The sequence below is a fragment of the Exophiala bonariae genome (genome assembly GCF_035927105.1).
Source record: "Exophiala bonariae strain CCFEE 5792 chromosome Unknown scaffold_1, whole genome shotgun sequence".
Classification (NCBI taxonomy): domain Eukaryota; kingdom Fungi; phylum Ascomycota; class Eurotiomycetes; order Chaetothyriales; family Herpotrichiellaceae; genus Exophiala; species Exophiala bonariae.
In genome coordinates, this window is record NW_027042476.1 from 673263 (window position 1) to 686758 (window position 13496).

Sequence of the window (13496 nt, forward strand, 5' to 3'; positions counted from 1 at the left end):
AAGCCAACACCGACGCTGTAGTAATAACAAGTTCGACGAGTTTAGTGAATGTGTCAACTCCATGTCCCCTTTATCAACAATTCAATCTACCCAGGACCTCACCTACTCGGCTGCGCGCACGGACCAATTGCCTTGCCTTGCGAATGACCCGATTGATTTCGAGGCTTTTCTGAAACCTGTACAGCCGTTATGAGCGACCCAACAGCACAAGTTTTCCAGTGTTGCGTTGATGCGATTGACGCAAGCAATAGTGATCTACGGGCGTTGAATAAGAGGGTTCATCAGAACCCCGAGCTAGCATTCAAGGAATTCTCTGCAGTCGGAAATATCTCCTCCGTTTTACGGGATCGAGGAATTCACGTCAACGAGAAGACCTATGGGATAGAAACCTCGTTCATAGCCCAAGTAGGCACAGGAGGCCACCTGGTCGTGATTTGCGCCGAGTATGACGCTTTACCCGGAATCGGCCATGCCTGTGGCCACAATTTGATCATGACCTCATCAGTTGCAGCATTTTTGGGAGTGGCTAAAGCTATCCAAACCCATGGCTTTCCAGGTAGAGTGCGGTTACTAGGCACACCTGCCGAAGAGGCTGGGGGAGGGAAAAATAAGCTACTCGAAGCGGGTGCATTCAAAGAAGATATTGCGGCGGCGATCATGGCCCATCCCATGAGCCTTCACCATCTAGAAGACAACAGCAAAGGTGTAGCGGGTATGAGATCAACCGCTTCTCACACTTTTCGGGTCGAGTTCAGGGGCAGGACCTCCCATGCAGCTAGCGAACCTTGGAAGGGACTCAACGCTTTGGACGCAGCTGTGGCGACCTACGATAATATCGCAAGGTTACGCCAACATATCCAACCGGATGAACGGATTCATGGCGTTATTGAGGATGGAGGGAAGTCTCCCGGTGTGGTGCCCGAATACACACGCATGAACTATTTCGTCCGAAGCCCCACGATCAAGCGTGCGAATGAACTGCGCGACCGGGTAAAGAAGTGTTGCGATGCTGGAGCGCTCAGTGCAGGTTGTGAGGTCACTTACGATGAGTAAAGACTTCCCTCCTTTGTGGGCAGTCCGAAGTTGTTACTAATTCATTCATCAAGGTACATCCCTTACAAAGATCTCAGGGTCAACCAGCCCCTGTGCCATGCGTTTGCCGAAGCCATGCAGTCTATGGGTGAACAGTTCTCTGTTAAGATGGATAGCAGTTCCGGCGGCTCGACCGACATGGGTGAGCATATCGCCTGACCCTTCTTTGGGCGAGGAAGCAGAAGCTAATAAGAGGAATTGTAGGCAATGTTTCGTATGAGGTTCCCAGTTTGCACGCCTGTTTTGGTATCCCCACGGAACCTGGCGTAGCAATACACAACCCATCATTTACTACCCATGCAGGAACTGACGAGGCACACGATGTCTCTATTCAAGTAGGAAAAGGTTTAGCGAAGCTGGCTATCCAAATATTGACGGATGGAAAACTAGTCGAAGATGCTAGGAAAGACTTTGAGGATATGAGTGACGTTTTGTGAAAGTATATAGAATTCGTAACCCTACCTCTTCGTCCGCAACAAGAGTTTGAATACCAGCCTTCTTGCTACTAAGTCCACTCATTGACCAAACGCATTTATACAAGAACCCTTTCGCAAGTCTACGAGAGTCTCTTGAGGATAGCTAGCTATCCCTACTATATTATATCACCAGCTTCTCGACAACCCTTGACGGACTGGACGGCCCCGCGCCACCGTGTCAACAACAAAGTCCAAAATAGTGCTCACTAAGGGTCAGTACAGGCTTAGGCGAGTCAGATGCATCATAATTTAGATAACTAAGCTCATGCATATCAGGCTTATGCCTTGCAAAGAGAGGGGTGTTTGGTAATGGCCATAGTAGGAGCACAGACTGCACACTTCCGTCTTAGTTTGGCACTCCGTCAATTTTGATGGCAGTAATGTGGCCCATTACGCCTTCAGCGTTGTTGTTCTAGGATGTGATCATCACCCTGTTCCCCCGTTCTAGTGGCCATCACGGCAGCAGCTGGCGCTAAATAGGTTGTAGGCTTTCCCGGCCTTCGTCAACGGTACACTTTTGCCAATCTCACTCTGAATACCTCTGATATGTGCCCCCTTCTGCCCCCTTCAACCTCTTCAGCGTGCTTGCCCGTCATGCTTAGATGCATCTTTTATCATCTCAGTGGAGATCAAAATTTCATTGTCTTTGCCAGAGACTTCCTTCAGATTAGGCACATCTGAATGCTTAACCCCGTCAAACAACTCGTCTATTTCCTCTAGGGTCAAGCCCTTGGTTTCGACCCAGTACAAGATGACCCCAATAACCATCAGGATGTTCAGACCTCCATTCCACATGAAGGTCTTCCAGCCGATCCCCTTGAACGAGAATGGCCAGACCATTACGGTCACCAAGCCCAGGGCTTTAGTGGTAAAGGTATACAAGGCCATACCGGAAGCTATTGTGTATGCGTTAGCTTTGCATCTCTTGACAGTCCGACTGCTCACAGCCTTCTTTTGTTCAACATACCTCTGATTTCGTAAGATAGGATTTCAGGTGGGTAGAGCACCGTGAGGGGGGTGACTCCAATAACATGGATAGCTTGAAAGAGAAAAAGCATAGCAATGGCGGCATAGATACCAGAGTTGTTGTTTGATGTGCCGAATTTTCCAACAAGCCCACCGAAGATGAATAGAAACACGGTTTGCCCGCCCAGACTAACGACGCAAAGGGGTTTTCGGCCAACACGACCAGCGAGCCAGGAGCCAAAAATGGCGAAGCTAAGGGCCCAACAACTCAAGCTGAGACTGATTTTTAGCTGAGTCTTGTAGTCCTTAATTCCAGCCTGACTCATCATGGATCCAAAATAGAAGACCATGACATTGCTGCCACCGCACATGACGATAAAGGAGAAGGTAGATGCCAAAGTGAGTCGCTTCCGGTTTCCTTTTGTGGACCAGGACTGCACCAAGTTCAAATTTCGACTCTTCTCAAAAGCCAGAGTATCGGTGATCTCGCGATATTGAAGCTGGATTTCGGGAGCTTCTGTATCTCCTTGGGCACCGACGATTGCTAGAACTTCTAGTGCTTCCTCATGACGATCCTGGTAAACAAGCCAACGGGGCGACTCGGGCAAAAACATCACGATGGCCATGCAAATTACACCTGGGAGAACCTGTATCAAGCTGGGAATTCTCCACTGCCAGTTTGAGGTATAATTCCGAACCTAAAGTCGATGTAAAGTCAGGGCACTGTAGAAAATAGGTCAGAGAATGATTCTCGCTCTTACTCCGAAAGAAGTGGAACTGGCTAATATGGTTCCAAGGTTCCAGCATGCATAGTAGAGGCCAAGTGCGAATGGCCGATGCTTAAGAGGGACCGTTTCTGCGACGTAGATAGGACATGCCGTTTGCGCAATGGCCATGCCGAACCCTGGCACTAATGTCAGATCATTTATTTTCTTCCACATTTCTCTAGAGGGATGGCTTACCGATGATAAAGCGTCCAACAATGAACATGGCAACATTCTGCGCGGCACCTTGCAAGATTGCACCAACGATGGTGATGACACAGGAGAGGGTAATGGACCGTCTTCGTCCAAGCCAGTCCGCCAGGTAGCCGGCGAAGGGAGTGGCAACTACTCCACCCACGTACTGGACCGCTGAATTGAAAGAAAAGAGAGTGGTGTTGAGGTTGAAGTAGGCTTTGTAAGTAGGCATAACATTCAAAGATCCCATGATGGAGCTGTCATAGCCGACCAGTAGTGAATCGGACACAGACACTGCAATAATTAGAATCAGCAGGGTCGTCTGATTAAGCGGCACACGTTTAGAAATGTGCTTTCGAGAGGGGGGTTTGAGTCGCCATGGTGATGTCGAATTAATGGAGGATGTTGTAAGGACGAAAAAGGTAGGGAGCTCGAGGACGTCCTTGTAGTCTGCTGTATATAAACTAAATATGAGGAAGTCTAGAGTACGTACATACAAAAGGGAACGACTACTTTAGGTAACTTCGGCTAAGCGATAGGCCAGACACAAGAACGGGGAGCATGCCACCGGCCCATAGATCAGTTACCCTTATCAAACAAAAATGGGGGTAGATGTACATTATCGTGTAATTACTGTCGTTATGGGTCTCTTTAACTTCAGGCCTCGAGACGGGCACCCAACAGGTCAGAAATAATGGGACTGCTCCGATTAGCCCCATTCCTGTCTGCGTGAGGAGATAAGCGGCTCGCTATGATAACTGACACGGCTCAAGTAAACGTCACATGAGATTTATGATCGAATGGTAGCACGGAGGACTTCACAAGGAGAGTTGCGAGGCAGTGCGTACCCGATAGGCGAGTGCGCACGGGCTTCAGTCACGTGACAAAAGCCTGGCACCTCAGGCACTCTAGTTCTGTAACAATGATAGAGGACTAGAGTACTGTAGGTATAGTCAGGTTCATGTGGAACAGACACCATAAGTATTGCATCAGATTAAGAGTATAGTGGTTAGTTAGTTGGTTCGCAAGACATAGTAGTAGGGAATCTAGGGATGAGTGATTTACTACGGTCTGCTAGGTAGGTAAGTGAGTATCCTCTTTTGGAATTTCGTAAGATAGTAAAAGTAAATACTGAAAACGCTTTCTTCTTTCGACCTTTTTCACTTATTTTCACTTATTTGCGTAATATTTAAGGTTTATTCGATTAGTAATAGATTAATAAGCGAAAAGGTGTAGTTTTCTGTAGCTTAATGAATTAATTATAATATATTCAAGTGACTCGCTATAAAGAGTCGATTTCTATGGCGCAAAAATACCCTATTTATAGAGAAAAAGACTCTCTTCTAAGAGATGATAAGATTAGTGGTTAAGAGAATAATTTGAACCAAATTCGATCTAACTCGACATTCTTTAGGTATAAGTTAAGCCGAGTTTGGGTTAAGCCTTTCCAATCCTGTACTGGTGGATACCTCCATGATGATATGATTTCTTTTGATAGAAAGAATTCTGAGGAGAACATGACTACTTAGCCTTTGAAATGAATGGGGCAGGATAATGCCTCGCCTGATAATGACACCTAGTATGTACTTAGTGCCTATCGCCGGCGCCCAAGCATTGAGATAGCGCCATACCTTGGGTTCTAGAATCTACCTTGTAAAGCACTTGGAGAAGAAGAACTCAAGCACGTACACATCCGAAAGACGACAATCATCTCACGATTGTCATGTTCAGATCGTAGCATAATCAGAACTTGGATCAATGCTTTGATTCTCCAACACCACTTTCGAAACGAACAAGAGAAGGCTTTACGTGGCCTCTGTTGGAGTTACAGAAGAACAGATCACCGCACCGCCCAATGGGGGCATAGCTTTGTTTACATTTAGATAAATACCCTTACTCGATTCCAGGTTTTTCCTGGAGAATAGTCAATCAAGTCATACCAAGTTCATACCCTGTTCTCGCAAACCAGGCCCTGACACTCTCGGAGTATCAAGGTTCAAGACATTCTACCCATATATTCAGAAGCGTCACTTGACAAGCAAGGGTGCTTGGCTAGGTGATATGGTGCAGTCCGTCACCCTCAAGGCTAGTAGCGATTCTTGCAGAAGGAGGCCCCGATTTTTTCATTTTAGAAAGATTTCCTGAAGGGTGTTTGCAGCTTCAGCTGCAAATATCCAACCTCGTTGGTGGATCCTTTGAGAAAGTGGCGGCTGTTACCCGTTCCGTCAAGACTGTCCCAGCGAAAGGCCTCACATAATTTTTTAACTTCTTTATCATCATGATCTGGGTAGAAATTCGAGCTCGCACGAGACGCAGAGCTGCTTTCTATGCTGAAATTCATAGCTGGACAAATACCTTCAAAGTCGACGGAGGACTCTCTGACCGCTGAGCGAATTTCGCACGGCGAAATATGGACGTTTAGCCCTCCGATCACTGGTTACTATCAAACATATTTTATGGTAACCTGCAGCCTAGTCAACGACCAAGACCAGGCTCTGGACTTACCCTGGGATTACCGAGGGAGAGATATGTCATCTAGAGGGAGCTTGCAGCCATATTGTTGGCAGTATTCGGATGGGCACACAAAGAGGGCTGATCTTGGGTGAATCACCGCCTTAACGACAGAAAGGTACTTAAGAGAACATGCAGTCTTCTGGATGAGATTACAGCACCGCATGCTTGTGCCCTGCCCCATTTTGAGACTTACTCTTTCGATTTCTGCGCTTTGAGCACTCCTCCCACCACCAGCCTGCCGACAGACTCATCCTCTGCCTTACCAGATGGAGAACATGGACGAGGTCTTCCAAGCAGCTCTGGAAACAGCTGTGGGCCTAGAACCAGATGCCGCCGGTGAGATTGAGGGAACTGAAGAGGCAGCTTTGCAGTCTGCGACTGAGAAAGAAGGAAGGATAAAAGGACTTAGTAGCCTCAGCGCTTGAGAGTGAGATGGAAGGAGCCTTGGTGCATATCTCAAGGTCTACCCCAGAGCCTCTGCGTGAGATGGAAAAGCTGGATCCGAAAGGTGATTTGATACTGGCAGGTGGAAACGTCCGCCTTCTGGTCTCATCGAAAGTACTGCAGCTCTCCTGTCCTTTCTTCCGAACAATGTTGCAACCAGATCGCTTCATGGAAGGTGTTGAACAGCCCAACTCTGAGCAACCACCAACCAAAGAGCTGCAGGAAGAGCATCCCCAATGTTTACGAGCAATGTGCCAGGCACTCCACCACCTTCCGGTCCAGCCAGTCAAGTCGATTGAAGAATTGCATGTATTTGCAGATGTATGCAATTTCTATGGTTGTGTTCGGGCTTTATCGTTTCAAATTCAGAGCTGGACAGAACGCTGGGACTTTTCCACACTGGCAAGTAGTCAGCTGCAGAGATTACTTTGGGTATCCTTCATTTTCCACCTGCGCAGCACATTCAAGCAGGCGAGCAGCAGATTGGCACAGTCATTGACACCCGCCCAGTGGAAAGCCTGGGATGTTCATCCTATGCCTGCTAAGCTGAAAGGTATTGATTACTCCCTCCTAAGTGCGGATGAAAGACTTCTGACGTTGATATCTCCCCAGAGGACGTGAGAACGATGTGCGAGGATTTGAAGTGGGATATGCAAATGCCAATCGAAAACGCCTTCGGTGAGGTCATTAATAACGAGCATGAGCATGACAGGAATGATGGGGATAAGAAATGTTCAGATTGTGGTCTCAACAAGCCTCGGCAGACCAGGAAATGTGGTAACTGCCGGTCTACCAACTTCGAGGACTATGTCTGCACCAATGCAACGCGGTTGCTCTCACTCGAGGGGTGGCTGCATCGCGAAGACCTTTGGCCATTGAGCGACCATCGTGGGAAGAGTTGCCACAATCTGAACCAGCATCGCCAGATGGCTTCCTTCCATGTCCAATATCGCGATCCTTGTGCTGATGAAAAGGCATGTCCACTACTCCAGTCAAAGGAGAAATTGCGCGGACGAATGGAGGAGGCATTCGACAAGAGCCCTGGACTGAGCCTCGACAATTACGACGACGAGAACGAGGTGCCCGAATAGATCAGTCGAGGAAGTAGTGTGAATTAGCATGACTTACGAAGCTCTCGAGGTCCATTGTTGTTGTCCAGCAGGTGATCCTGGCATGAAAATGCAAATGTCACATCGCCAATATAGAACTCAGAAAAAAGTTGTATCCGAGTACGAACCATGAGTTGATTCAAGCCTGTAATTGAGAAGTAGCAAGTGTGACAGCTCTTCTGTGGTGACCTCGAAACCAACAAGAAAAGGCTTTACGCGGCCTCTCGGCGGAGTACGGAGTATCAGCGTCCAAGAAATACTAAAGTGCCATGGTGACGAGGACCCAGAGTGACCTCAGTCTTGGACTGGACCAACGCCTCTCTTGAAAAGCCGGGGAAGAGATCCGGATATGTCGGCTATGATGGTCATAGGCCGAGACTGGCGGGCACTTGGCGGGATGAAATACGTGGATCCTTGGATGAGATCATGACCATCGTCCAGTTTCTCCAAGACTCTTGCTATCCATGCTTCCCACTTTTTTGGTGACATCCACAGATCTCGCTTGCTCATTTGGACAGCGCTTGGTTCATTCAAAACCATCGACATGGAACCTGCCTCGTTCCTGCTTCCTGAGGGCTCTCTACCTCTCCACATCTGCAGCACGCGACCTCCCTGAATTCAACTGTCTGCAGTCACAAAAATGAGGCCGATCACAACCTCCCTCGTAGGCCTGAGCGCCCTCGTCTCAGGTCTCGTCTCTGCGCAATCCTCATCCTGTGGCCCTGCTCCTTCAAATGGCATTCGCCCATCAATTGCCTCTGGGTACACCTACCAAGTTGTTGCCACTGGCCTTGCGAAACCCCGCGGCCTCATACTCGATCAGCAGGGGAATCTGTTGGTCGTGGAAGCTGACCGCGGTGTCATATCCAGTCACGAAATCGTGGAACAAAATGGCTGCGTATCCATAGGACGATCTTCCGATATTACAGACCAACTAGAAGTGAGTATACCTGCTATCGTTCACCTTTGACCACTTCTGACATACCGTACTAGCTCAACCATGGCATAGAGCTCTCGGCCGACGGGAGAACTCTTTATGGTTCTTCCGCAGACAACCTATATTCATGGACATATGACGGTGCCGCCAGGTCCACCTCTGATCAAACGATTCATATCAATAACATGACTGGAACTGATCACTCGACACGAACACTCCTGTTATCCCAACAAGAGCCGGGCATGATTGTCGTCTCGAAAGGCAGTCTGAGCAACATAGATATTCTCGCCACAGATATAACTAGCGGGAGTTCTCAAGTCAAGGCTTTCAACTTGACCAACTCAACGTCACCCTATGACTACAATGCTGAAGGCTTGGTCTTAGGTTGGGGACTTCGAAATGAGGTTGGAATTGGAGAGCATCCCAATAGTGGTGGCATATGGGGCGTGGAGAACTCTGCCGATCAGATGAACCGTATGGGGGTAGATATCCACGAAGACAATCCTGCCGAGAAACTCAACTTTCTGGGCTATTTGAACGGAACTGCGTCCGAGAACCAAGGAGGCAACTTCGGTTATCCATGGTGTTTTGCAGCCTGGGAAGTGGAAGACCTTCCCGACAATGGTAATCTCTCCGTTGGAAGTCAATTCGCCATTGACGCCAGTTCTGCTTCCAACAACGAGAACCGCACGGACGAATTCTGCGCCGAGCAAGTTGCTCCTCGCTTAGTCTTCCAAGCACACATGGCCCCCATGGATATCAAATTCAACAATAGCGGTCGCGAGGCTTGGGTAACGTTCCGTGGGAGCTGGAATCGAGATGAGCCTGTTGGCTACAAAATGTCGGTGGTCGCCTTCACTGAGGGCGGAGAGCCCGTGGCCGACCGCGATAGCATGACCGCTGCCACTGATATTTTTGCCAACGAGGACCTTTCCAGATGTCCTGGAAATTGTATGCGACTTGTTGGAATGGCCATTGATCCTCAGGGCCGCATCTATGTTGCTTCAGACGCCTCGGGCGAAATTTATTTGGTTTCCAGAACCGACAATTCAGGGACTCCTGCTGGATCACCAACATCGTCTGCGTCTGCATCTGCATCTGCTACTGGCAATGCAGGTCACAGTCTTCACCCTCCAACTTCAGGAGACTCTTTGGGCTTATTTGCATCACTGCTGGGTTTGTTACTTTGCTGGTTATGATACCCAGCTGCCTGGTAGCTAGCGACTTCGTCCATTAGCCAAGGGCCAACAGTCCCCATTGTCCAACATTGCCTGGCGTCCACCAGCCATTTTTAGGCCAGTTCTCACGAATTATCACATGTACATAGCCGGAAGCGGGAGCGCGTCGATTTCATTTCAATACGACGACATTCACTGGCAAACGAACTTTCTATTCAAGCCATTCAAGTCACATCCATCCCTGTCCTCTACTGTTCGCGCCCTTCACTCCTTTGCCTAGCGTTTGCTTTGACGACTGGATCTACTGGAATTTCCTGCCTCTTCACACATATAATCTTCAACAGTAAGTCTTCTATCGCTGGCAGATTCCTTTCAGCTACACAACCAACAGCGTATGGGCAATTATCGTAACTGTTGATTTCGCCCCTGCTGTCGTCCACCATGGCCTCAAAACCATTTTCTTACACAAATCAACTCTTCCGCGCCCTCACTCCCTTTATCCCAACTGATGAGTCGGAACTTAGTGATCCACCGTCTGATTTTGACGACCATGACTTTGACCTAGGTGCCAACTTTTCTAATATGGCAATCAAGAGTCCTCCCTACACAAAGACTATCAACCGCTTTCCCTCTTCACGTACCATCAAGACTCCTCCCCCTGCACAGACTATCAGAATGGGGAACGCACAGTCTACGCCATCTTCCAGGAAGCGTCAGCGTCCAGTTTATGCGGACAAGGATAGCGATGCTTCAGCATCCCATACCGACAGCAGCAATGATGACATCGAAGACAACAAATTTCCTGTGCGGAAGAGGGTCAAGTTCTGCAGAACTCTTTACAGTCCACTGGAGCTCATCCCCAACGAGGTGAATAGATACCATCATTATCTCGAATCACTCTCACCATCGTCTGACACTCTGACAGATTCTCAACAAAATCGCTTTCTATGTGAAAGATGATCGAGACTTTATCAGCCTTGCTTCTTCCTGCACCACCCTATCACGCGCTCTTGTTCCACCAGAATCGGCGGTCTGGAAGAAGCGCTTTCTGTCCTTGTATGACTTCCCGTTGTTAGAGAATCAAGAAGAATATGCCTTCGCATACCAGGCTCGGCGTTTTGTCTTGTCTCAATTCGTCGCCTTTACCAAACCTGATGATGAGAGACTGAAGATTCAGATGGATGTACTGAGGGATATGGTCGTTGGTAAGCATCATCAGCCTCAATCCTTGATCACTCACCTCTTCGCATTTTTGGAGGGTGCGTAGATGACTTATTTCTCACTTCTCAGAATCATATCTACCACCACAAAGGCACCTCCCAACACCATTGACTTCACGAAATCTTGCAGCATTTGAATCCCCACAGAACTCACCATGGATGCTTACATTTCTTTCAACTGCTCTGTTTCCCAGCGATCGTCGCAACAAGTTTGGTCAACCGCACCCCCTTTTCGATGCCCTCCAGGTCTGTCTCTCGCATCTATTGCTCTCGCCGGCCTCGAAAATGGCACATACCGTAGACTCCTCAAGAACAAACTATAATCTTCTCCGAGTCTACAATTGGAACCAAATATTCAACACGCTATACCGACGCATTGAGCCAGCGAAAGAGGACAAAAAGCATTCCGACCCATGGTTGAAACGGAAAAAATTCCCAAATCTCAAAGACCGAGTTCCAGAAACCCCCGAGTCTCAATTCGAGCTCGACATGCACGCTCTTCTACATATCCGAAACTTCTGGCATCGTCATTTCATTGATGACACTCGTGGTTTCTCCCAGCTGACTTCACGCTGGATTGGTGAAGATACCTATGCCAAAATGGTGAAGTCGCTCACTACAATGGGCATCACACCCAAGAAATGGGAGATACCATTAAACAGCGAGCATTTCCCCATTAGCTCGGAGTGGTATGGTCATTATAGCTGTCTCAATCCGTGGCCAAAGACAATCCGTGATATGGAGGAGAGACAAACTTGTGCTGAAGATTGGACTTCCGTGGATCCGATGGTGGGTTTATTCTGAGGAAAGATCCCATACCCAATGTTCAGTGAAGCTAACACAACATGCTGCTCTACAGAAACTCGACTTCTCTACCAGTCAGAACAACCTCGCCGACGGCTTCTGGCCACCGATTTTCAGCTGCATACCCGCATTTGATAGCACGATACCAAATGTCGACGATCCAAAGAACAAATGCACCGTGATCCAAGGTTTTGCGAACTTTATCGACTTAGAGGCGATCAACAACAGGATGGGTGGGTTTCAACCGACACTTACAGTTCCCAAGCTACCTAAATACCATCCATTCCTGTCCCTCCGACTTCGTGGTGTCATCCATCCTATCGAAAGCCAGCCTACGAAACTACAGCGAGAGCAGAAGGGCGCTGATGGAGATGGATCCGAAGACTCATCGATCCCAGGCTGGAATAGAATCGTCATGGTCATGTACAAACCTACCAAGCGCTACCTCATCCAGGTGCTCGAATATGCAGAGGAGAACTACGGAGACCCCTTTGGCCCACTAATCTCAATGCAACTGAACTTGCACGGAGGCGCTCAGCCTGCAGTACCCAACTCGACCAGCGGCAATAACCAAGTTACCAACAACCCAAACGGAACAAACACCAGCGCCAATCCAACCACGGCTCCAAATAGCACGACAAACACTGTGGCTTCCAACACCAATCCCACCAATCCCACCATCCAGCAACCCGGGCCCTCCACCGCTCCAGCATTCGACCCCGTTGAAGCCGACCGCCAACTACAAGCGCACCTACACGAGAAACTCCTGTCCAATCCAAGCTGGCGCTGCAGCACGCCGCAAAACAGCATGACACGGGCCAGCATCGAAGCCATGGAAGACAAATTCCGGTCCAACTACGCACTGGATTGGAACGACATGGAGTACGCGTACGCGTACGAGGGCGTGCTGCTCCCCGGTGGCAAGATCATGATGGGCCGCTGGTGGCGCTGTGGCATGCATGGTGTTGGGCCCGGCAAGGAGCTGGATTGTGAGGGCTTTCCCGTCGATGTTGTGGAGCATGCTGTCGCTGTCACTGTCGATGCTGCCGCTGCTGGTGGTGGGGATGGGACTAGCGGTGGGATTGCGCATAGTGGTGGTGGAGATGAGGGCGATGCGATGGTTGTCGATGGCGAGAATGGTGCTGGTGCGGCAGGGGATGGAAATGGTGATGGGGTGGTGGCTGCTCAGCAACAGGAACAGCACCAGGCGGATGTGGCGGGTGACAACAGCAATAAAGGGCTCGAGAGGGGTCCGTTTGTCTTTTGGTGCTAGGTGGACGGGTTGACCGATGCGACTTGCCATGGAAGGGCTACTGGAGGTGGTTGTGCTCGCCTACAGCACTTTGGTGATCTCAATTTGGAGTTGGATGGAATGGGATCAATGATGAGCTGGCTGGCTGGCACACTCGTTCGAGAGATAGGACATTGGATCATTGCAGATGAATGAGGCGAGTGGAAGAACCCAGGCACAGGTTGCTCATCGATGGGGGCGAAGTAACAACTACTTGCTGATCATCAAACCTCAGGCTGGTAGCGCGAGTGCTAACTAGACATCGCAAATGAGAACAGATATCAATCACTGTGGTCATGTCATTCATTTCTCCTGATTTATCATGATATCCCACACAGACAGAAATACAGACACAGCAGTGCCCGATAGCATGTCTGTTCTCATTCGAGTTTTTTTGGTCCCTGTCCCTCTCCCTAGAATATACTAATAATATCAGCATCATGGTCCCTTGTCGTATGCTCCCCCCTGTCCAAATAAGCAGCTCATGCACAGTGAGCGTCCTCCAA

The 13496-nt window shown here is 48.9% G+C and overlaps 5 protein-coding genes across 5 annotated transcripts; 4 read left to right on the forward strand and 1 right to left on the reverse strand.

The window, feature by feature from the left end:
- Positions 1–189: 189 nt before the first annotated feature.
- Positions 190–1053, forward strand: LTR84_000240 (uncharacterized protein; the record flags this gene model as incomplete). The annotated part of the gene is made up of 1 exon (XM_064843871.1): positions 190–1053. The coding sequence occupies one exon, from the start codon at positions 190–192 to the stop codon at positions 1051–1053; it is 864 nt and encodes a 287-aa protein (XP_064711731.1).
- Positions 1054–2144: 1091 nt separating this feature from the next.
- Positions 2145–3743, reverse strand: LTR84_000241 (uncharacterized protein; the record flags this gene model as incomplete). Its single annotated transcript, XM_064843872.1, has 4 exons — positions 2145–2464; positions 2536–3232; positions 3296–3438; positions 3497–3743. 4 exons carry the CDS (start codon positions 3741–3743, stop codon positions 2145–2147), a joined length of 1407 nt encoding a protein of 468 aa, XP_064711732.1.
- Positions 3744–6598: 2855 nt separating this feature from the next.
- Positions 6599–7542, forward strand: LTR84_000242 (uncharacterized protein; the record flags this gene model as incomplete). Its single annotated transcript, XM_064843873.1, has 2 exons — positions 6599–7004; positions 7064–7542. The coding sequence occupies 2 exons, from the start codon at positions 6599–6601 to the stop codon at positions 7540–7542; spliced, it is 885 nt and encodes a 294-aa protein (XP_064711733.1).
- Positions 7543–8200: 658 nt separating this feature from the next.
- Positions 8201–9696, forward strand: LTR84_000243 (uncharacterized protein; the record flags this gene model as incomplete). Its single annotated transcript, XM_064843874.1, has 2 exons — positions 8201–8500; positions 8554–9696. 2 exons carry the CDS (start codon positions 8201–8203, stop codon positions 9694–9696), a joined length of 1443 nt encoding a protein of 480 aa, XP_064711734.1.
- A 420-nt stretch (positions 9697–10116) lies between these two features.
- LTR84_000244 (uncharacterized protein) lies at positions 10117–12972 on the forward strand (the record flags this gene model as incomplete). Its single annotated transcript, XM_064843875.1, has 4 exons — positions 10117–10542; positions 10601–10880; positions 10966–11684; positions 11755–12972. The coding sequence occupies 4 exons, from the start codon at positions 10117–10119 to the stop codon at positions 12970–12972; spliced, it is 2643 nt and encodes an 880-aa protein (XP_064711735.1).
- Between the last annotated feature and the right edge of the window lie 524 nt (positions 12973–13496).